Source organism: Corythoichthys intestinalis, chromosome 3 (assembly GCF_030265065.1).
Source record: "Corythoichthys intestinalis isolate RoL2023-P3 chromosome 3, ASM3026506v1, whole genome shotgun sequence".
Classification (NCBI taxonomy): domain Eukaryota; kingdom Metazoa; phylum Chordata; class Actinopteri; order Syngnathiformes; family Syngnathidae; genus Corythoichthys; species Corythoichthys intestinalis.
The window spans coordinates 22,470,343-22,493,352 of NC_080397.1; the positions used below are offsets into that span (position 1 = coordinate 22,470,343).

General features: G+C 40.5%; 1 protein-coding gene across 7 annotated transcripts in view; it reads left to right on the forward strand.

Annotated features, from left to right (window-relative positions):
• The window catches only part of atxn2 (ataxin 2), a 61,314-nt gene extending 38,304 nt beyond the window's left edge, over positions 1-23,010 (forward strand). For 2 of the 7 annotated variants that reach the window (XM_057832947.1, XM_057832942.1), the window contains exons 13-25: positions 834-1,007; positions 1,075-1,176; positions 3,091-3,161; positions 3,241-3,566; positions 3,646-3,709; positions 7,029-7,178; positions 7,385-7,402; positions 7,800-7,872; positions 7,970-8,163; positions 13,214-13,619; positions 13,705-13,916; positions 21,073-21,250; positions 21,327-23,010. In XM_057832947.1, coding sequence (XP_057688930.1) covers positions 834-1,007; positions 1,075-1,176; positions 3,091-3,161; positions 3,241-3,566; positions 3,646-3,709; positions 7,029-7,178; positions 7,385-7,402; positions 7,800-7,872; positions 7,970-8,163; positions 13,214-13,619; positions 13,705-13,916; positions 21,073-21,250; positions 21,327-21,355 — 1,997 coding nt within the window. In that variant the 3' untranslated portion in view covers positions 21,356-23,010. The remainder of the gene's footprint in view (positions 1-833; positions 1,008-1,074; positions 1,177-3,090; positions 3,162-3,240; positions 3,567-3,645; positions 3,710-7,028; positions 7,179-7,384; positions 7,403-7,799; positions 7,873-7,969; positions 8,164-13,213; positions 13,620-13,704; positions 13,917-21,072; positions 21,251-21,326) is intronic. The other 5 variants (XM_057832948.1, XM_057832943.1, XM_057832946.1 and 2 more) reach the window with 4 other exon arrangements.

A 23,010-nucleotide genomic window follows, 5' to 3' on the forward strand; every position in this document is an offset into this window, starting at 1 on the left:
TGGCTCATGAAAAATTAAAACTCTTTATTATAGTTTGACTAGTAGCCGTTCAATCCATTTGAACTAGGGGGATGAATGTTCATTCACTTGCAACCCTCCCAGTTCAGATGGATTGGACGTCAAGCGCAGTCAACGGCAGCCAATGAGTTAACAAGGAAAATGCAAAAATGTCCTCCATTACTATCAAGAGTCACGCAGAATTAAATTTACCCCATGACAACAAATTCTATTAACCTGTGGTAGCCCAAAAAACCAATGGATAACTGAGGAAACAAATATCGTATCCCGATAAAACATTTCAGTACCAATACAATTCAATACTTTTAACAACCCCTACTAAAGACACACACAATATCAGACTGCAAAAGTACAAGACGCATTGGACTATAAGCCGCAGGGTTCCAAGCGGTAGGAAAAGTAGCGGTTAGTAGTCCTAAAATTACGGTACTGGCTTTGGTTTAAATTAAATTTAATCCACTCAGCGTATGGAACCCTTTTGCGAGAGTCCCTCTTCTCACTCTGCTTCTGTTTCATCTTCTCCCCAAGCTGTTTTCTTCCTTTGTTCGGGTATGACACCTAACGTTGTTTACATCTCAGCCAGTCTCATAAGTTGCCAACAGATGTGAATATTTGCTTTTACCTTGGCATGACGTTGTCATGATACTATCATCTCACACCATGAGAGACAGAGTTTCGCAATTTCAATACGCATATCGTTACGGGCTTACTACATAGCTTATGACAATGTTTTCATATAGACCGTAGGTGTTGGTGTAATGGGCAATCATTTAGTTTACATGAGTTACATAATTTTTTTTCTTTTTATCCGTTAGCTCACAGACCTCGCTCCCCACGTCAGAATAGCATTGGCGGAACCCCCCCTTCCTCGGCCTCTCTGTCTCAGACAGGAACAGCTCCCGCAGATTCTTTTGCCACACCGACGTCCATTTCCTCCCCTACTGCTGCGAGCCCTGCCCCCAGCATGGGCTCCTCCTTGTCAGGAGATGGTAAGGCTTCAATGTAATAATTTACACGAATGCCTCATTTTGTATCTAACATGAAAATATGTCACAGTTAAAGAAAATCGTGTCCAGGAGACGAGACAAACATCCCCCAAAGCTAACAAAGACACCATGAAGGACAGTTCAGCCAGTATCAACAGACCTGTGTGTAAAGGTACTCTAAATTCCTGACAGCTTTAAAAACCAGAAAGTGTCTTTGCCAGTGGTATGTATTGCCAAGTAGAGAATTTAATACAACATGACAAAACTAAAAATTAACCAGTAAATAGTAACAATGCAACTATTATCACTCATCCATTCATACTGCAGAATTCTACCACTGTCTTCAACTAAACAAATTTAACACTGACTTAATCATGTATTTTGCGGACGATAAGTCGCTCTGGAGTTTATCCCACTAGTCAAAAAATGCTTCACAATGTAGAAAATAAATATATAGTATACTGTATAAGTTGCAATTCTGCAGGAAAATGTCAGGTATCTGTCATACGCCAGGTAGAGCAACACTAACCTTGCAAGCGAGCCTGACTTTAGCCATGTACAATACACATGGCAAGTCCGTCAGGTCTTCTATAGTTTCAATTGGATTTCCACTCCAGTTTAATTTTGACCTAGAAATAAATTACGTAAGGGGGGAGTTTCTAATTTATCATGAAGGGGAGCGACGGTGAGTCTTTTTACACTGCTTGGAGTTTTGGAAGGTGCTGGCCACACCAGGCAATTGTGGAATAGGTTGGAGACCCCTGCTGTACTGGACTTGATTTTTTTCAGCGTCTTGAGGTTTCTTGTACGACGTGAAGTCTCGTTAGAAGCACTAGAGCACACCAAAACAGACTTGGCACACACGCTCCAACTTGTTGTCAGAGTCAAAAGCAGACTTAACCAAAAATTTTCAAATCTTTCTAACGTAATTTTTGCATTAGTTCTCTTTTCAAAAACAGCTACTACAATTTTCGTTCACCGGTGCGCACATTCCATTTCACTGGATGCCGTGATTGTTTGTAAACTACAAATTGACTACAACCGACAAGTGAGTCGCATTGCATTTACGGCACATTCGCTTCTTTCAGATTCAGCCTGCACTTTTTAGCCCCACGTCTAGCATCGAAATCCTTGTACATGACAAAAGCCAGGCTAAATTGCCAGGTTAACTAAACACAGTCACCAGTATTACTTCAGCATCAAAAGTGTAGTTCAAAGTAATGGTGTCAAACCTACCATCTACCATCATTCCTTCAGCTTAGCAAGCTTCAGTTTTATAGCACTTTAGATCAACAATGTTCACTTCATCAACTTTTTAAGCATGCTGACAGACTTTTACTTGCGGTTTCGGATAATACTCAGCTCACCAGCAGTCCCATTAGCTTATTTTAGCTAAAGTGAATTCGCCTACTCCGTGTTATCTCTTGACATGTCATGCAGCTCACCTTCAACGCATTTGCTTGTTATCTGTTCTCCATTCAGGGCTTGGTTTCCTTCGCTTGGCTCGAGAGACAATTTCAGACTGTCCAGATTTCTTTTGGTACTTTGTGTACTCCTTCTGAAGCCTTGTTAAAAACATGCATACATACAACTCCACGTTCCTTTTTCCATTCAAAATAAACATCAATTTTCACAGAATGTTTTGCCACTTGTTTGTTTTTAGAAATAATTATTAAAAACAATGAATGAAAATGGAAAGGAAAATAAAGCTTCACTAATTAAACCAAACAGCTTCAAATCAATCCTTTCTCATAGTTATTATTCCAGTTTCATTAATATTTTACAAAAAAATCTAATTTTGCTCTGCTCAACCTCACTACTTTTTATTTCTTCTTAATCACAAGCCTTGAGTGCTGCTGGTTGCTGGTAATGCGTACTCCTTGGCAACATGACATTTGAACATAAAATCCTATATTTTTACATTATATATGTCACAGGTCCAGCCAAACTTTGCCAAACATGTGATTTATAGTCTGGAAAATACAATAAATTGAGATGCTATTTTCATTCTATTAGTTTTTGATGCATTTTTGTGAGGTGGTATGCGTTGAGATTTTTCCCAAATGTTAGTTTCCTCTCATCACAGGCCCCCCTTCTTTGGCACCTGACCACAGGAAACAAATAGACAATTTAAAGAAATTTAGTGAAGATTTTAGGGTGAGTATTTTGCAGTGCAATGCTGAAACACTGTCAAAATTCCATGCTACATTTAACTCTTGAGTGTTCGCTCTTTCAGTTGCAGTCTAGTTCCAACCCGGACCCTGCCTTTGACCACATGATCACCAAGCCTCCAAGAGACTCTGCGGACAAGCCTACAGAACTAGCCTCTTTGGACAAAGCTTCCGCGACAGGCCCCGAAGACCATGGCGGAGCCTCCCCGTCCACGGGTGCTATCAACACAAGCAAGCCCGGCAGCCCCGCTGCGCTGTCCCCTTCTCCTTCAGGCCTGGACCAGAAGAGAGTGGGGCTGGATGTGACGTCGCAAGGGGTCCAGACAACAACAGTGTCTAATTTTAGCGGGTCCAAGCATGAAGAGGAGGACAAAAAGGAGGCGGTACAAGAGTGAGTGAGACTTCATAGATGCAGCTGTCATAACAGTCAAATAATGGAATTGATAAATGATCTGCTTCTTTTCCTGCAGTCAAATAAAGAAGTCCACTTTAAACCCCAATGCCAACGAGTTCAAGCCAAGGTTCAACACACAGGTGAGAGCGCCTTTACAACAGACAGCAAAAACTGGTTGTAAATGCTCAATTTTTCTCACATTGAGGTTTTTGCATTTATTTCTATTTGAATATGTATACATGTGAATTAGTCCTATTATACAGTGCTGCTCAAAAGTTTGTGAACCTCCTCAACATTTTGGAATTTTCTATTATTTCAACCTGATTTCCTAATCAATCAATTCAGTAGTTTTTTTTTTGTTTTTTTAACAGTTGTGTTGTCGAGACTAAATTAAAAAGAGTTTTCATCAACTGATGTAGGTGCAAAATTGAACTGTTTGGTCACAACCAAAACCGCCATGTCTGGCGAAAAGTCAGCACTGCATACCACCAAAAGAACCTTCTCCCAACAGTGAAGCATGGAGGTGGGAATGTCAAGATCTGGGCTTGCTTTTCATCCTCAGGACCTGGACAACTCCACATAGTCCAGGGAATCATGAATTCTGAGGAATATTGTCAAATCCTAGAACATAACCTGACGCCATCTGTTTTGAAGTTAAAGCTTGGCAGAAGGTGGATCATGCAACATGATAATGATCCAAAGTATTCCAGCAATACAACCAAGGAATGGCTGAAAAAGAAGAAGATTCGTGTTCTGGACTGGCCCAGTCAAAGTCCTGACCTAAATCCCATTGAAATGCTGTGGCGGGACCTGAAGCGAGCAGTTCATGCCAGACGCCCATCAAACCTCTCTCAACTGACTGCGTTCTGCAAGGAAGAATGGGCAAAAATCCCCTAAAGTAGATGTGAGAGGCTGATTAGTCACTACAGAAACCGTTTGGTTGAGGTAATCTCTGCAAAAGGAGGCGCAATATCCTATTAACTGAAGGGGTTCACATACTTTTGCACACATGATATCTGAGTTTTTCTTAAATCAACCACTTTTGTTAAATAAAGAATGACAATATAACTATTTCTTTTGTTTCAGTCCATTATTTGGAATGTCAGTATTGTGGATTTGGGTATAACTTAACATTTAATAAGGTTATTTTAGTTTTTTTTTACAAAAAATCTGACCATCGCTGTGGGGTTCACAAACTTTCGAGCAGCACTGTATGCATTTCAAAGAGAACAATTTATACATGTTTAAATATTTGAAATATGAAGTAAATATAAAGTAGTTTTTAAGTATTCTTAACCACATTTCATATTCATCTATGTACAAGTATAATATATATTTTAAAGCCGGCGTCACCAATCTGGTGCTCGCCCAAGTAGCCCCCAAGCACAAGATGAGTGGCGGAACAAATGTGAACAAGGCTCGAGTGCACAAACCACGCCCACTTTACGGCCACAAACCGGGCCCTTTAGGCTACGTCTACACTTGGGACAGATAATTTTTTTGGGGCCTGTAATTCAGAGAATATTTTATACCTGTCCGCAATACTTTAAGGTGCGTTTATAAAAGCCACGCTAGGGACGTCTGCATTTGCGCAGACGACACCTGCGCATAAAGGAGCAGCCTTGTGTGTGACGTCATCGTCCGCGTGGGTCATCTCTGAACCTGTTGGCACAGTAAGCCCTTACAGCGGCTCCACGCCGCGAACTTTTCCAATTTGCTATAGCACTGTACAAAAAAGCAGATATAAAAACGTGTCCAATCAAGGAGGACAAGGAAACGGTGCTGCTTGCTCAGGCCATGTCCACATGTAGCAGAGTTTTTTAAAAACGAGGATTCTGCCCTAATACGTAGGGGAAAAATAATTGCGTCCACCTGCACGTTTGTGTAGGAAAAAAAAAAAAACAATTCCACAGCCAGCCGCTTTTATTCGTTTTTAAGTACATTCAAAACAATAAAATATTTGTCCAAAATACCCATTATTCAATAAAAAGCACAGCAAGAGTTAGTAAAAAAGAATGGAAGCAAAAAAGCGCCTATTTAATATACTCCAAATGTAAAAATTGGTCTCATGTGTGACGTGTGGACAAAATTTGTTGCAGCCAGTGACGTAAATGTTCGGTTATCAGTGTCCACATGATGGAGCCACAAACGCAGAATTCGCAAATCTTCACCTTCCCTGTCATTTTTAAGAACCCTGGTTTATATCTGCGTGCGCGTGTGGATGATAGGTCAAACCGTAGAAAAATATCTTCTTTTTGCCAAATACCCTGCTACGCGTGGACATGGCCTCAGTCACTCGCTGCACACACAGCAACTGCATGCAGGAGGACATTTATTCACCACGCCCACACAGGTGCACACAATGAGGAAAATTAGTCCCATAAATGTTATCAGGAAAAACAAAATAATGCACAAAGCAGTCAATTACATTCACGACAATATTACATAAGTATTACAATTACAATGTTTGTCATATTGCATCACTAAGGTCTCCATCATTCCCCAAACATAAATTTGTCAAATTTCATCCACTTAAAGTGCCTATGACACAAGAAAGTATATTATTTCATATTACATGCGGTATTTCATGCTCCTGAATAAAATGGACCACTTGGATGTGTGCAGAAGCGGTCGATATGTTGATTCAATTTTTTTAATCCCGCGCTACGTAAATGAGAGACTCAGTCCGGAAATATGATAATCATTGTTTCATATTTTTTAATACAAAACATTTTATTGTGCCAGCAAGCAGCTGCATTTTACAGAACCATTACAATCCAGCTTGAATTGTTTCAGGTATGTGCACAGTATAATTAAAGACAATGAAGATAGTGATATTAAACTTTTATTACCCTTTCAGCCTGTACCTCTATCGCTGAAATTAATGCTGCCAGCCCGTCCTAGTTAAAATGGATTGGATGTCTGTCAATGAGTTAAACATTACAGTATGCAGGTGCTTAAAAGACAGGCAGGCGTCATTTCAGACATTAAAAAAAAGGATATTGAATTGATGTTTTTGATCGTCGACGTTATCCCTAATTGATTGATATTGGCAGCCCTAATTAGGATCAAACAGTTTCAAACTGTTAGGTATAAAGTAATGAAAAGAAAACTATTTTTCAATAAAATCGAGAACAGGCTAAATTGACGTCTGTGAATGTAACATTAACAGTTATTCAGATACCTACATCCGAAACAATACAACAAGACAACTTGTTTACCAAACTCTTGATCTTACTCTAACTCACTACCAAATCTGTGAAAGTATTGGTCTTCACTTCTGAACAACACCGCCAACTCAACCAAAACAAAAGTATGAAAGCATGACTTTTAGGCCAGAAAATACATTACAAATCACATTTTATGGCTCGGCACCTCATAGAACGGCGGCCCTGATTTGAGGAACTGTAGGAAAAATTCATAAATAAACGTTTTATTGTTTGTTCCTGTCTTTCGCAGCAACCCAAACCAGCCAACACCCCAACACCCCCGCGACCTCAGGGCCAGCCCAGCCCCTCCATCGTGGTCCAGCAGCCACCCGCAGTCTACGGTCAGCCAGTGTGCTTCCCCCAGATGTATCCTCTCACCCCAGTTAGCCCCGGCGTACAGGTGAGTCACTCGCCTCTTTGCAGCCGACACGTGTGTGACGTGAATATTCCGCTTGGACTGGAAATGCTGATGTATTCATCTTGTGTTGCTTTAAGAACAACTTGGTGATCCAACATCAGACACATGTAAAGACGCACTTTTCCTTTTCTCCCCCTGCTCCTCATCCTCTCTCTGTCTTTCTCTCTCTCTGTCTCTCGCTCCATTAGAAAAGCATAATATGGAAGGTTTGTGAATTTTTCCTAAATTTTTTTTCTTTCAATTTTTGGGGGTTAGCCTAATTAGATCTGAGATGTTTTGCTTGCTTGTCAATTTTAACGCATTCAGATGTTGGTTTGCCAACTTCTTATTGCAATTCATCTCTTATAACTTTTAATTTCTAGCGGTACTAGATAAAGGTGCATGGGGTTTAGTGACAGGGAGATGTTTAAACACACACGCACACCCACACACACACAAACAAGTAGAAAATGCATGCTAGTCCAGGTAAGATGACGCCTAGAGTCTGACATGCTTGTGTCCTTTATGTTGAGCGTTAACCTTTTTTTAAAGCCTTAATTGTACCAAATCAAGTAGAAAATAAACATATGAAGAATCTCCATCTTGATTGTCCTTTTCGTGCAGTCTCCAGCGATGTACCAGGTCCAGATGCCCCACATGACCGTCAACCAGTCCAAACCTTACAGACCAGGTAAAGGTGAGAACTGCCTTCTTTTTCCTCCTCTTTGCACAAAACTAAAAAAAAAAAAGATTTCAATGCCAAGTGGTCCATTCTTTTGCTTTGACTCTGTCAGTGCCCAACATGCCGCAGCAGAGGTCGGACCAGCACCACCCGCCCGGCACGCCCACCCTCATGCACCCGGCCACAGCGGCCGGGCCGCCAATCATCACGCAGAGCCCTGCCTACTCTGCCCAGTACTTCACCTGCAGTCCTCAGCAGTTCCCCAGTCAGCAGCTGGTCCAGCAGATGCCACACTACCAGTCTCAGGTCTGGTTGCAAGCTCCAAAAACAAAACAAAAAAAATAGTTAGATCTTGGTGATCAGACAATACATATTTAATTCAACATAGCATGGTGCTGACAGAAAATGATTAGTTTGGCAGATTGTGAACAGTCCCTCAAAAAGAGTTCAATGTTGATGGATTTAAATCCATATATTATATTCCAATTGAGGTAATATGTCAAACTAAACAAAGTAAATTAAACATTGTGCTTTCCAATGTAAAATCAGGGTATCCGCAGGGTCTTGAAAAGTCGTTTTTTTTTTGTTTTTTTTTTAAGTCTTCAATCCAATTATTTGAATTTAAGGCCTTACAGCTTAGCTCGCTGTCTAGGACTTAGCTCCATCGTCTTGGTGATGACAGTAAAATGACTGTTTTTTTGGATCGTTAATTTGAGATTTGACTGTGTTTAGACTAGCCAAAATTTTACTCAAGTAAGATTAGCATTACTTCAAAATAATATTATTCAAGTAAAAGTAATCATCCAAAGAATTAAGTACAAGTAAAAAAGTGTTCGGTGAAAAGAATACACAAGTAATGAGTAACAATGTGAGTGACTGCTTACAATGTCTATTTTATCCCCCCGTGGGTCCTTAAAAAGTCGTAAAATGTCTTAAATTTAAAATTCAGATAATCAAGGTCTTAATTGTTTTAAATTTAATGGAAATGCAGTGCCTGGTGAGAAAAGGTGACAGATCATGGTACAATGTGGCCCAAAAGGTTATCGATATGCTCCCACCGATAGATCGTTTTAAAAAGGTGTCATTGTTAGGGGAAAAAGGAACTAACAGGTTGCTACCAAAATCTTCCATTGGTGTTTATGTCAGCTAACTGGCTGCCACTGACAGCGCTATACATCCAATTCATTTTGATTGGATTGAACGCCTGGCGCCGTTAATGGCATCGAAATCACAGCATTCACAGCCAGTGTTTTGTGGGCATTCCCTGCTCATTTTAGGGCATTTACAGGTTACTCCGTGTTGATTTGCAGTCACTTCCTTTTCATTTGAGGACATTCTTTAGTCACTTCCTTTTCAGTAACTGGAAATCAACAGGAAGCGACTTGTAAATGTCCCAAAATCAGCAGGAAGTGACCCGTAAATGCCTCAACAGGAAAAGGAATTGACTGAAAATCAACAGGAAATGGTGTGAAATGCCCCACAATGAACTTGTTGCCTGGCAATGGCTGACACTGATGGCCATAGACATCCAATCCGTTTGAAGTGGGAGGGATGGCAGCGAATGAACTTGGGGCAGCAAAAGAACTTATTTTCATAATCGGCAATCGTGCGCGTCTTTAAACGATTAATCGGATAAATGTCACTTCTTTCAATTACCTTCACAATTTACCCTGAAGTTGTTTTCGGCATATTGTAAGTAGGGCTGCAGCTATCGAATATTTTAGTAATCGAGTATTCGACTGAAAATTCTATCGATTAATCAAGTAATCGGATAAACCTTTTTTCTTTTTAGGTAAAGAGCAATTATAAATATACTTGAGAAAAAAAGACATTTAATCCAATATTGAACCATTTTCAGTCAATCAATGTCTTTATTTTCGATGTACATTGTTGAAAACAGCCAAAAATTGCATCTCAGATGTGACTAGAAAAAAAAAATTCACTGCTTTCACGCAAAAAACCTCTAGATCTTATAAAAAAAACCCCACATATTTCTTACCTAAAAATGTAATTACGTTTGATATCACACATCACTTGAAAGCTACGTGATTTTCCCCACATGGTTCAATTGAATTTCCATTTGTGTCAAGCTATTTTTAAGTTCTAGTTAAGTTTTAAGTTAGTTTAAACTGTAAGTACTGATAGGATTTTGAGTTTTTGCAGTGTTCAAAATAAATGTATGAAACCTGCTGTATTGGAGCAGATTAGGGACCAGTGCTACCTGGTGTTTTATTCAGCAATGACTACTGAGCTAAAACTTGACAGTTAGCTTTATTGTGTTTTAATTTTACACCGTCATCACTCTACAGCGCTGTGTTTTTACAGATTAAATAAAGCCTGTATGTAAGACACGTTAGCCACGCATCGACAGTGGTCATAATCAATAGAAACATAGCCCTCCGAAGGGTTTACGTTACGTGAGCGAGTGACAGTAACGTTATATTTATTAGTGCTGAGAAGTCTACTGCTTAAAGATGGCAGCTGTTTACTAACGCTGCCCAGACGCGGCCGAGTCTGTCATTTCGCATCTAGTCGTAAATGCATGCGATATCTAGGAGACTCATCGGACACTACCTGCTCCCACACTAGCATCATGCGGGCTAGTTTTTAGCAACGACGGCGTAGCGTGTAGCTCCTGTCGGCTGCAGTTAGGTTTATTTATTTTTTTATTGCTTTTTCCTCTACGCACGTGACGTCCATACCTGTTAAGTTGTAGAAATTGCAAATAGGGAGATTTCTGTTTGCCAACCCCGATGACGCGCGCGCGCGCGACAATCGCTAAGACAAAATGCAACCATTTTTTTTCAAGTTCATTTTGGTCACAACACTTGTGTAAAAATTAACTACACTGTCAAAGAACCTCTTTTTGGTGGCATCAGAGATAGTGTTCAACTTGCTCCATGTATTGTCTGGCATCATGTGATACTGCTATGTTGCCTGTGTCATGCCAGTTCTCCTTGTTCCTGTAATCAACATCTAGGATATCCTCAGCTTTCTTGATCACATCCATTTGCACAAATTTGGACATCAGCTTCCTCAGCAGCCTCTTCATCTCATCAACCATCACTCCAATTAGGGTTTCGTCAGACTAAATCAGCAAGATTAAAAACATTAATTACATCATTTAGAAAATTAATCATATTTGTTTTTAAAAGTATCTTTGTCATGGCAGTTTTTTAATTGAATTGTAACCTAGAATTGCAACTTTATATTTTTTGTTTCAGCACAGTAATAATGATATAATGTAATAAAGTGTAGTATACACTTTAGCTTTAGCATAATAGCGAATCTAAATGATTAAACTTCAAGTAAGTAACGATACGCTTTCTCACTTAAATTCATATATTGTGGGGGTAGGACCGCAGTGGTTTAATATTCCATGATGTTTGATCCACGAAAACAGAGTAAAGCAGCGACTTCTTCCTCGTCATCGTTCTCCCATCATTAGCTCTAATGCTATTAGCATTAGGCTAGTTAGCTATCGCTGGCAGGTAAGACTTGAACCAGTCTAAAAGCCGGTTTATTAGTGCCAGCATCTTGGGAAGTCGGTGGTGCTTCGCCTCTTCCCTCCCTGTCAGATGTATGGGTTGGGCTTTTCCAGCTCTGAAGGGGAGGGAGGGCAGGGAAGTCGGAGACGGCCAGGCTATTCGTTGTTGGTCACTTTCCGAATCGGGCCGAATGGTATCGTTACAAAACGGTGACAAACAAAAACGTAAAAAAAAAAAATTGACATTTTTGGAAAATCGGGAGATTTGGCTTTCTAATCGTGAGGCGTGAGCATTGGGGTCAAAATCGGGAGTCTCCCGACCAAATCGTGAAACTTAACAGGTCTGGACGTCAGCGCGTTGTCCCACATTAAAAGTAGTCCGGGCAAAATGTGATGCATAGAGCTAGCAAAATTAAACGATTCCTCGAGGTGAATAAAATTACTCGGATCAGTTTTTAAACTCGAGGTACTCGAGTTGCTCGAGTATTCGTTTCAGCTCTAATTGTAAGTAGCAATGAAAACAAAATGGGTGACTATTTCTTTTAACTGCATCTATTAAATTTTTTGGCAACTAATTTATTAATCGATTTAATTGATTCGTTGTTGTAGTTTTACTAAAAAGCTAGTTTAGACAGTAAGAATGGCAAAAATGTGAATTGTTATCTTCCAAAGTAAAAGCAGATTTTTATTCATGTCATACTTTGACATAAAAAAAAATATAATGAAGGAATCTGATATTTACAACTGAGCATTTATATACAGTATATGTTATAATTTCAAGAATTTAGACAAGTTGAAGGCGAAGAAGGTCCTAAAGGATTAATCGGTTATCAAAATAGTAGTCAATAAATTTGCTAATCAATTAGTTGTCAATTAATCGATTAATTGTTGCATCTCTAGAATGAACAAATGTTTATTCACTGCCAACCTCACACTTAAAATGGGTTGGGTGTCTAATAGGCATTTGCTTATTCCAATTCTATTGTAGAATATCATATAATGATTTCCTGACACATGTATTGATAATTGTTGTCTTGCCATATTGTGAGATTGATATCGTGAGCCTTTTATGGCAAATCGTATCATATTGTGAGCTACCCAGAGGTTACTACTCCTAGCGCTGTCTGCAGAAAGACTTTTTTTTGTTAGGTCCAATGGGGGTAAAAGCCGTCAAGTTGTACATGAGAGAGGAGAAACACCAGCCGTCTGTGGCAGCAGTTCAGTGTTTACAGTGAAATAAAATTGCTGTCCTTTTAAATTTGACCTTTAAAAGGGCGCAAGAACTCTGTTTAAACCATCGTATATTTTTTTTCTTAGCACAGCATCATGTATTTGAATTGTTATTATTATTTTGTACTATACCCTATTACTTGACCATATTAGGCTAGGAAAAACACAAAACTCATCAAATTCCAACTAAGAAACCCCTCCAAGAGCATCAGTGTCCTCTTGTGGAGAAAACATTTCCTACCATGAAATTAAAACGACCATATCTCCAGTTTTCTGTGGTATGACGGTGCCAAATAAAAACTGGGAGAGAGGTTGAAATCCGCACTTTCCATTAATGCTGACTAGCGCTCTATGTCAAAAATGTATTTTTTACTGCGCTTTAAAGACACCATGTAATTGAGCAGGCTGGCGTGATCATGGAACTTCCAACTGCAAGCTTGTGTGTGGTCATGTGACTGTTACGTCTAATTGACGATGATGGACGTGTTACCCAGTTTGACCGGTCTGGTTGGCAGCGACCTAATGATGTACAGTGGCACTAAAACATAATCATTCAATGCCACCTATCCTAGTTTAAATGGATTTGTTGTCTGCTGCTTTCGATGGTAAAGAATGAAGAAAAAAAAAAAATTGTTGCAGGCACAGCACGTGTTCAGTCCTGTGATGCAGGGAAGCGCCCGTATGATGGCGCCGCATGCACACGGCCAGCCCGGCCTGGTGTCTTCTTCCGCCACTCAGTACCCAGAGCAGACGCACACCATGTATGGTAAGTCCCGCCTCCTACCATGCCTGTTGACGACACATCATCTCACAGGCCGCCGCAGTTTTTTTATTCTATTTTTTTGGTCTTTAACCTACATAGTGTCTCCTGGCCCCATGCCGCAGCAGTACCCCCACCCAAGCGCCACCTTGCACCCCCACCCGCAGCACCCTCAGCCTTCCGCCACACCCACGGGCCAAGGCCAGCAAGGGGGGCCGCCTCAACACGGAGGCCCGCCTAACCACCCGGCCGCCGGCCCCGCGCAGCACCCTCAGGCAGCAGCAGGTGACGACGCCAGCGCGTTTCGCCAATGTCCAGGCCCGGCCCACGTCGCTTAACACTACTCTGGTTTTGTCATGTCATCCCTCAGCTGCCGTGGCCGCCGCCCAAGCGCTGCACCTGGCCAACCAATCCCAGCAGCCCATGTACTCTGCTCTGGCCCCTACGCCGCCCTCCATGACGCCGGGCCCCAATCCGCAATCCCCGCAGGCGTCCTTTCCGTCGGCCCAGCAGACAGTCTACATCCACCCGCAGCAGGTGCAGCACGGCTACAACCCTAACCACATGGCACACGTGCAGCAGGTAAACAACACAGTAAGGCCATTGCATTGGTCACGAGAACAAGATTGAAGACTAGGATTGCTAAAATGTAATCAATTCATAATGAAATAAATAATTCCCGTAATTTACAGACTATTGAGTGCACCTGACTCGCTTCACACGCTTTTATTTTTACATCGGCGTCGTAAAACCGGAGATTTGTGATATGTGCGATCAAGTGCTTGCACTCCAGCACTTGGCTCACTTTTGTGTCTGCAGTCATTCGCCCCATCATATTCAGATTGGATAGGACGTGTAGCACCGTCAATGGCAGCCGGCATTCGTTAACGAGGAAGTGATCCAAAAATGCCTCAAAAGCAAAAGGAAGTGATCAATGAACTGAAGCTACCTGTAAATGCCCTTAAATCAACATGAAATAATCCAAAATGTACATAAAGTGACCTGATAGGACCCTAAAATTACAAGGAAGTGGCCAAAAATAAACACTTTAGCTGATATTGACAACGATAGATGTCCATTTCGCTTTAATTGGGACGACTGGCTATGAATGCTCATCTTTCAGTGCCATTCACGGTGCTAGACGTCCAATCTAATTTGACTGTTCAATTCACCCCTCCCAGTCAATGGGAGTCAAAGAGTTATTTTATTTGGCCAAAACTGTACTGGTACGGCCCACATGAGATAAAATTGCCTTGAAAATGGTTCGCAAACCAAAATGAGTTTTGCACCTTATGCTGTAGTTGTTTGACAAACTGTTATTGTTGTGAGATATTGGTGCTTTAATGTACAGGTAGCCCCGGGGTTACGAACGAGTTCATTCCTACGCTGGCGATGTAACCGGAATTTCTGCGTAAGCCCCCTATAGAGCCTACCCACGTACCACGTGCTCGCTGTATGGTTCCGCCCACTTGTCCGTCATTTTGACTGTGTATTAGCATTGTTTTCAATTGATGGCAGAATTTAAAATGCATTTCATGGAAGACCCGGTGCTTTCTGATGCCGCAAACTCACTGGATCTGTTGCATAAAAGGCGTTATGAGGAAAAGCTTCGTTCTATACAGTCGCCAGATCCATATTTGATGCCCAAATCGATGTTTTTCGACCCACTGTCTTCGCCATGTCTGCCTGACATCTGCTACGCTGATATTTACAATTATCTTGTCCACACAAAATCAGCCTATTCCCACGAAAATTTGAAAAACTTCAAGAGCTTGGAGGCTTATAATACTTCGTTGCTGGTTGGGTGGAACAGGTCCTCGTTCGGCAAGAATCTATCTTGTGCTTGGAAAGGTGAGTTACGAAATTTTCAATTCAAAATCTTTTGTTATTGCTAACATCCACTGTCAAGTCTAATGTATTTCATGTCGTTTGTCAATGGAGTTAAGGCTTTTAATGTTTATATGGTTTAGCGATAGCACTCTCACGACATACATACGTGTATGTTGTCGGCGATTAGCCTAGCAATGATCTTAATTGTGGTTATTTGTCAGCCCCGTAGACGAGGCCAGTTTCTTTCACTTGGTACCAGCTAAATATTATTAAAAAAATAACGATGGTGGAAGAAAGGGAAGTCACAAACATCTTGAATTTGAAACTATGTCGTACTACGTCGTATGTTGTCGGCGATTAGCCTCGCAATGATCTTAATTGTGGTTATTTGTCAGCCCCGTAGACGAGGCCAGTTTCTTTCACTTGGTACCAGCTAAATATTATTCAAAAAATAACGATGGTGGAAGAAAGGGAAGTCACAAACATCTTGAATTTGAAACTATGTCGTACTACGTCGTATGTTGTCGGCGATTAGCCTAGCAATGATCTTAATTGTGGTTGTCAGGCCAAAACCCTCTAAATATATATTAAATGCATCTTACCGGATATAAAATGACTACTACATAGTCTGTGGTGATTTTTTGGTGTCCAGTTTTCACGTCGAATTGCAGCCGTCCATTTCGCTCTCCTCTTTGGATCCCTCGGAATACGGTAAAACCTTCCATCTCTCCTTCCATCTTCTCTGTTAGTGCAACCAACAGCCACACACGCCTTCACCATTTTGATTATTAATGTTAAGGAGCAGAAAAACACGCCGTAAATAGGAGAAATGTACGTAGCCGTAACAGGTTAACACTATGTTTTGACGGACAAGTGGGCGGAACCATACAGCGAGCACGTGGTACGTGGGTAGGCTCTATATCTGAAAATAACTATACAAAAACATGCATTATACGTCATTGTACTGTCCCCCGCCAAGACCTTGGCGCTAACTCCAAGCTAGACAGAGAGCTAAGCTGTAAACTTTCCTCCCTCTCGCTCACTCGGCTGCGTGACTTCTTCGTGGGAACAAATAATCTCTTCTTTGTGTGCGCGAGCACGTTCTTCGTGTGAACAGTGGGGCAAATAAGTATTTAGTCAACCACTAATTGTGCAAGTTCTCCCACTTGAAAATATTAGAGAGACTTGTAATTGTCAACATGGGTAAACCTCAACCATGAGAGACAGAATGTGGAAAAAAAACCAGAAAATCACATTGTTTGATTTTTAAAGAATTTATTTGCAAATCATGGTGGAAAATAAGTATTTGGTCAATACCAAAAGTTCATCTCAATACTTTGTTATGTACCCTTTGTTGGCAATAACGGAGGCCAAACGTGTTCTGTAACTCTTCACAAGCTTTTCACACACTGTTGCTGGTATTTTGGCCCATTCCTCCATGCAGATCTCCTCTAGAGCAGTGATGTTTTGGGGCTGTCGTTGGGCAACACGGACTTTCAACCCCCTCCAAAGATTTTCTATGGGGTTAAGATCTGGAGACTGGCTAGGCCACTCCAGGACCTTAAAATGCTTCTTACGAAGCCACTCCTTTGTTGCCCTGGCTGTGTGTTTGGGATCATTGTCTTGCTGAAAGACCCAGCCACGTCTCACCTTCAATGCCCTTGCTGATGGAAGGAGATTTTCACTCAAAATCTTTCAATACATGGCCCCATTCATTCTCTCCTTTACACAGATCAGTAGAGGCGTGCGAAATTTCCGATTCTTAGATTATTCGCGATTCGGCCGTGGAAGATTCGAGAACGATTCACAAATATCCAAATTCCGATTATTGAATTATACCAGGTAAAGCGGAAGTAAAACACAGTCAGCGCGGTCTTTGTGACGCAATGAGGAACGGACCGAGAGTATAAATATCATGTTCAACTCATGCCGCTAGATAAAAAAACAATCATACCTGACTGCGGCTGACAGCCGCTACAAACAACGCCCAGTTGCTAGTTGCTACAATCATACGGCTGCAGTAGATATCATATATATGTAGAACTAGATGCAAAATGGTAGACGACGTCGGTGTTAAAACATGTATTATTGAACAGAGATGCGAAATGACACTTTCCGGCATAAGTAAACAGCCACCACCTTAAAGCAGTAGACCTCTCTAGAAGGCTCTGTTGTAGCGAACCTAATTAACTTTTAATCTAAAATACTCCTAAATCGGCAGAATCTTGTCTTGAATCTATCTTTAAATGATGAAATTGTTTTAAAACTTTGACAAAAGTAGACAGAAGGGAAATTATGGAATAACTGGAGTAATTTTAACAGCTAACAGTTGATTCACAACATTAAATTAATTGAATGTTGTTTAAAGCTACTTATACAGAATGGGGACTGGAGTTTTTGAGTTACTGTTATTTTTTTTATATTTGTTTACTGTTATATGTTAACTTGATACTGAAATAGTAGTTTGGTTTAGCCTGAGAGGATTTTTGAACAATTTTGGAACTAATGTACAAAACATTAAAAAAAAATAAAAACGAGGGGGGTGCATCAATAATCGTTTTATAATCGAATCGTAATCGTAATCGAATCGTTAGGTGCCCAAAGATTCCCAGCTCTACAGATCAGTCTTCCTGGTCCCTTTGCAAAAAAACAGCCCCAAAGCATGATGTTACCATTCCACCCCCATGCTTCACAGTGGGAATGGTGTTCTTTGGACTCAATTCAGTATTCTTTCTCCTCCAAACACGGGAACCTGTGTTTCTACCAAAAAGTTCTATTTTGGTTTCATCTGACCATAACACATTCTCCCAGTCCTCTTCTGGATCATCCAAATGCTCTCTAGCGAACCGCAGACGGGCCTGGACGTGTACTTTCTTCAGCAGGGGGACCTGTCTGGCAGTGCAGGATTTGAGTCCCTGGCGGCGCATTGTGTTACTCATAGTAGCCTTTGTTACTGTGGTCCCAGCGCTCTGTAGGTCATTCACTAGGTCCCCCCCGTGTGGTTCTGGGATTTTTGCTCACCGTTCTTGTTATCATTTTGACGCCACGGGGTGAGATCTTGCATGGAGCCCCAGATCGAGAGAGATTATCAGTGGTCTTGTCTTGTCTTCCATTTTCAAATAATTGCTCCCACAGTTGATTTCTTTAAACCAAGCGTTACTATTACTATTACTGATTCAGTCTTCCCAGCCTGGTGCAGGTCTACAATTTTGTCTCAGGTGTCCTTCGACAGCTCTTTGGTCTTGGCCATAGTGGAGTTTGGAGTGTGACTGAGTGAGGTTGTGGACAGGTGTCTTTTATAACAATAATGAGTTAAAACAGGTGCCATTAAAACAGGTAACGAGTGGAGCCTCGTTAGACCTCGTTAGAAGAAGTTAGACCTCTTTGACAGCCAGAAATCTTGCTTGTTTGTAGGTGACCAAATACTTATTTTCCACTCTAATTTGGAAATAAATTCTTTAAAAATCAAACAATGTGATTTTCTGTTTTTTTTTTTCCACATTCTGTCTCTCATGGTTGAGGTTTACCCATGTTGACAATTACAGGCCTCTCTAATCTTTTCAAGTAGGATAACTTGCACAATTGGTGGTTGGCTAAATACTTATTTGCCCCACTGTACATTCGCTGTTACTCGCGTGTGGAAGTAGTAGCAGTGCTACGCTTCCTACACTAAAATAAAACCATGCATCACAAAACAAAAGTCAACATTATAATCAAATACATATTTTGCCAAAAGACAGAACAGTCATATTAAAGGGATCCACGGATAAAAGATTTGTAGTTCTTAAAAGATAAACATTATTTTAAGTTAAAATAATTTTATATTAAAACCCCTCTTGATGTTTTCGTTTTCATACAATTTGTAAAATTAGGTCGCCATTGTTGTTGACGTCGCAGGGTGGAGACGTCACTGGGTTACGCTGCCGGGCTTCCAGATTGTGACTCTAGCGACATAAAGATGCGATCTGTTCAACCCTTTCAATTTGAACCCAAGAGGAACATTAACTCATTTGCTCCCGGAACCGTATAAATACGTTTTATTTTTAAATGCTCAACTGTCCCGCAACCGTATTTATACGTCTTTTGCGTTTTTTTTTTATAAGAAGCATATATAGCTTCCGCTGTATCTGAGAAACAAAGAAAAACGCTCCAAACCAATTTTAAAGCAATAAAACTGGCCACTGGAGGGCAGTAACGCATTTTGGAAGACTAGACAAGCCGATTCAACAGCAGTGAACGGCCGGCCAGCATTGTCAAAGCGCTGGCGGATTGAGCCCAGTCGGCGCTCCGTCCGGACAAAACAAAGAGAGGACGCCTGGGACACCAGGCGCTGGACGATCGTGCAAAACGAGTGAAACCCCCCGTGGAGCGGCTCGCCTAGCAGACCCCGCAGAAATGCAAAAATAATCCATTTTTGTGAGACAGACAACGATGAGGGAAAAGTTTACACAGCTGACGTGGCGACAACGGCGTCATCTCGCCGACAAACCGTCATCTCTCAGTCGTTGTGTGTGAATAAATTGTTACTATTCTATCTAAAGCTCTATTTGTCTGGTTGTTCATAGTATTTTGTAAAAGGAAAACATTATTCAGATGTTTGGGATGTAACTAATGCAAAAAATAGCTTTGTTAAAGTCAAAGTTATGTTTGAAATGTATGCGTTTACAAAAAGCTCATTTTCTCCGTTTTTTCATCATAAATTGGAAAATTGCTCAAACTAAGCTATTTTCTAATGCTGATTTCTAAAGAATGGAAAAAGATACGAACTTACTTTTTTTTTCTGCTGAAAGAAGAGAGTCCAATCTTTCTTTTGGTGGGTTCAAAGTTTATATAGCAATAGAACAGAATTTTCTGTGGGCCTTGCAAAATCAGTCAAAATCCAGAAAAAACGGCCGGGAGCGAACGGCCTTGCTCTGGTGAAAATGGCTGGGAGTGAAAGAGTTAATGAGCATGACAGCACTTTTGATATTTTACAAAACGAGCAGCAAAAGCAAAATGAACAGGAAAGGCGGGATGAGACGAGACGAAAGTATGACAAAACCGGTGTTCTGCTAAAATGTGCTACACCGGCAAAATGTACTACAAGAGACGAATTGGACACACAAAGTACTACCCTGCGCTTTCAGCTTGTTTTGTTTAGATGCATACAGAGAGAACATACTGAAGATGCTAAAAGAAAATACTTAAAACGTAGTAATATCAAATAAGGGTGGTTTAAATACGCTACGCGACTAATGTGCTCAACAGATCAACAATCTGCTTTAAAGCTACCACAAGAAAACAATGCTTAAAGGTATGAAAGGGAAACACATGCAAAAACTATTTTGGGGCAATGAAAAGGTAATAAAAGATTGTATAATAACACCAATCTTAAGTACTCGCCGCTTTTAACCGGTGTAGAATGAGTTGCAGAACACCGGTAGTGTTCATCCAGTGGCAGTGACAAACTACGTCATTACCCTGAGCGTCCATTGCACACATAAAACCTGGCGCCCTCCGTAGGTCAAAACATATACTAAATATGATGAGTTTTAAATCAATGGCAATATTTTATGTGTTTCTAATAACATATTTTAGTAAAAGAGAACAATTGTGGCTTATTAGAGTCCAAGGTTCCCCTTAATAAAATAAAGTAAAAAAATAAGATACTGTGAGGTACAATAAGGTACTGTTTATACGAGTTAAAAAAAAAAAAAGACAAAATGGCAACCGAGACTCCAGTGTTGTAAAGCCGAAATCACGTAAGTCTGGTACGTTGTAACCCGGGGACTACCTGTATTTTGACCCAAAAGATTTTTTGTTGTTGTTGTTTTTTTTTTTTTTTTTTGTGGGTTTAAAAAAAATCAAATTTTTGGGAGGTGCAGCCATAATACATGAATCAATTTTAATATAGACGCTTCCAATCCAGGCTCACATGCAGTCGGGCATGGTGGCGTCCCATCACGCGGCAGCCGCCCACCCACCGATGATGCTGATGGCGGCCCAGGGCCCGCCTGGGGGCCCGCAGCCTCCCATGGCCCAGACAGCCCTCAACCACATCCCAGTTTCTTCCACCACACCCTTCTCCTACCTGGCGCATCCGCAAGGTAAACCACTAAAACAGGAGCCGCCACACTTTGCGCGCGGGTGCCATGTTGACGGTGCGTTTGCCTACTTCTGCAGTGCAACCACATCACCAGCAGCAGCTGTAGACGGCAAACAGAGGGCGCCAGCCAGCGCAACCTCCATTCAAGAAGAGAATGAAGAGCGCTCCTTCCTCCTCCATCCCTCTTTCTCTTCCTCTTCTCCCATCCTCTTTCCTTCCTCAGTCAAGGCAATAAGAGAATGTTAACAGGTTGATGATGCAGTGACGTGTTTGAAGAGAAAACTAATCTACGAATTCAACTGGAACTTTGCAACTTGTGCTGGGGTGAAAAACAAATGAGAGGGGGGGAAGCGACCCCTTTTGAACAGTATTAATTTTACTGTTCTACCGCCGCCACCGCTGCTGCTACAAGACTACAAGTCTAACCAGACTAAAAAACGGCCAGCGGCAGGGAACATAGGAGTGTTTATTTATGAGAGAAAAAAAAATATGACAGTGATCACAACCCACCTCTCACCTGACCGTAATGTAACTTTTAAGTTAAACTTTTACTTTGTAGATAATATAAATAATTGAAAAAAAAAAAAAGAGACAAAAAAATTATAAAATAAAAAAAAGTTTTAAAAACTGATAAGACTGCTGTTTTTCTTTGGAAGCCAATCTTGCCATGAATCCTTTTTTCATCTTTTATTTTATTCCGGGAATATTGAACACATTTTTCCATAGAAAATTGACTTCATGTAATGTTACTTTTTCTCCTTATAAACTGTTAAAATGAATTTGAATATTTATTGGGATTAGTTTTTTTCCTTAATTTAATGTAACTACTTGAGAGGCTCATGTCTTTCAAATTCTAAATTTTGAATCCTCTAATGACTTCCTTCACAGTTTTTGTCAAATTACAACTATCCTTGCTTTACCACTTCTCTTATGCATTCCCCCCTCACTGTTTTGCAATTTTCGCTTTAAAATTTCAACTTTTAGTATGAAACTTTATTCCAAATTTTTTTTTGTTTTTAAAAAAAATATTTTTAAGTGTTTACTCATTGACTGCCATTGATGGCAATAGATGTCAATCCATTGTGATTTTAGAAAAAAATCAGGCATAAGGATTTTGCAAATATATAAAACATCAGATCTAAATGGAAAAAAATCCTTTAATATCGTTCCTAATAAGGGAAAAAAAGTATCAGTGGCCTCAACCTGGAAAACCATTCTAGTTTTGGGAGCAGTCTTATTGTTGCCCCTCTGATGCAACTGTTGTTGATCATATTTACAACAACTCAGCTAAAATTGATTAACTACCCCCTCTGCTATTGATGAATTCGCCTGATCAATATCCCAGACATTTGTCTGATAGGTTGCTGTACTGAGAATAAAAAAAAATATATATAAAAAATATATATGTGTCGGAAAACAGAAAACGATGAAAAAGCATTTTCTGCTCTTGCACCCCTCTTTAAAATAAAGAAGGGTGTTTTTTATATTAAGCCAAAAGAACTGTTGTGTTTGATAGAACAATATGTTTATGTGCTGCCTTAGCAGTTTCATGGCGCATTAAGCCCCCAAACTATTTTTAATTCGTCCTTTTTACCCTGGAGACCCCTGTTTACAGACACCGCGCAACTGCTTTTGTTTCTACACAGCCATAAAAAGGTAACAATATTTATTTGAAATGTGTATCATTTGTAGCTTAGAATCATTAATTGATGTCTAATATGTTTTTTAAAAAACTATAAAATTATTCAGTCGCGTATTTTA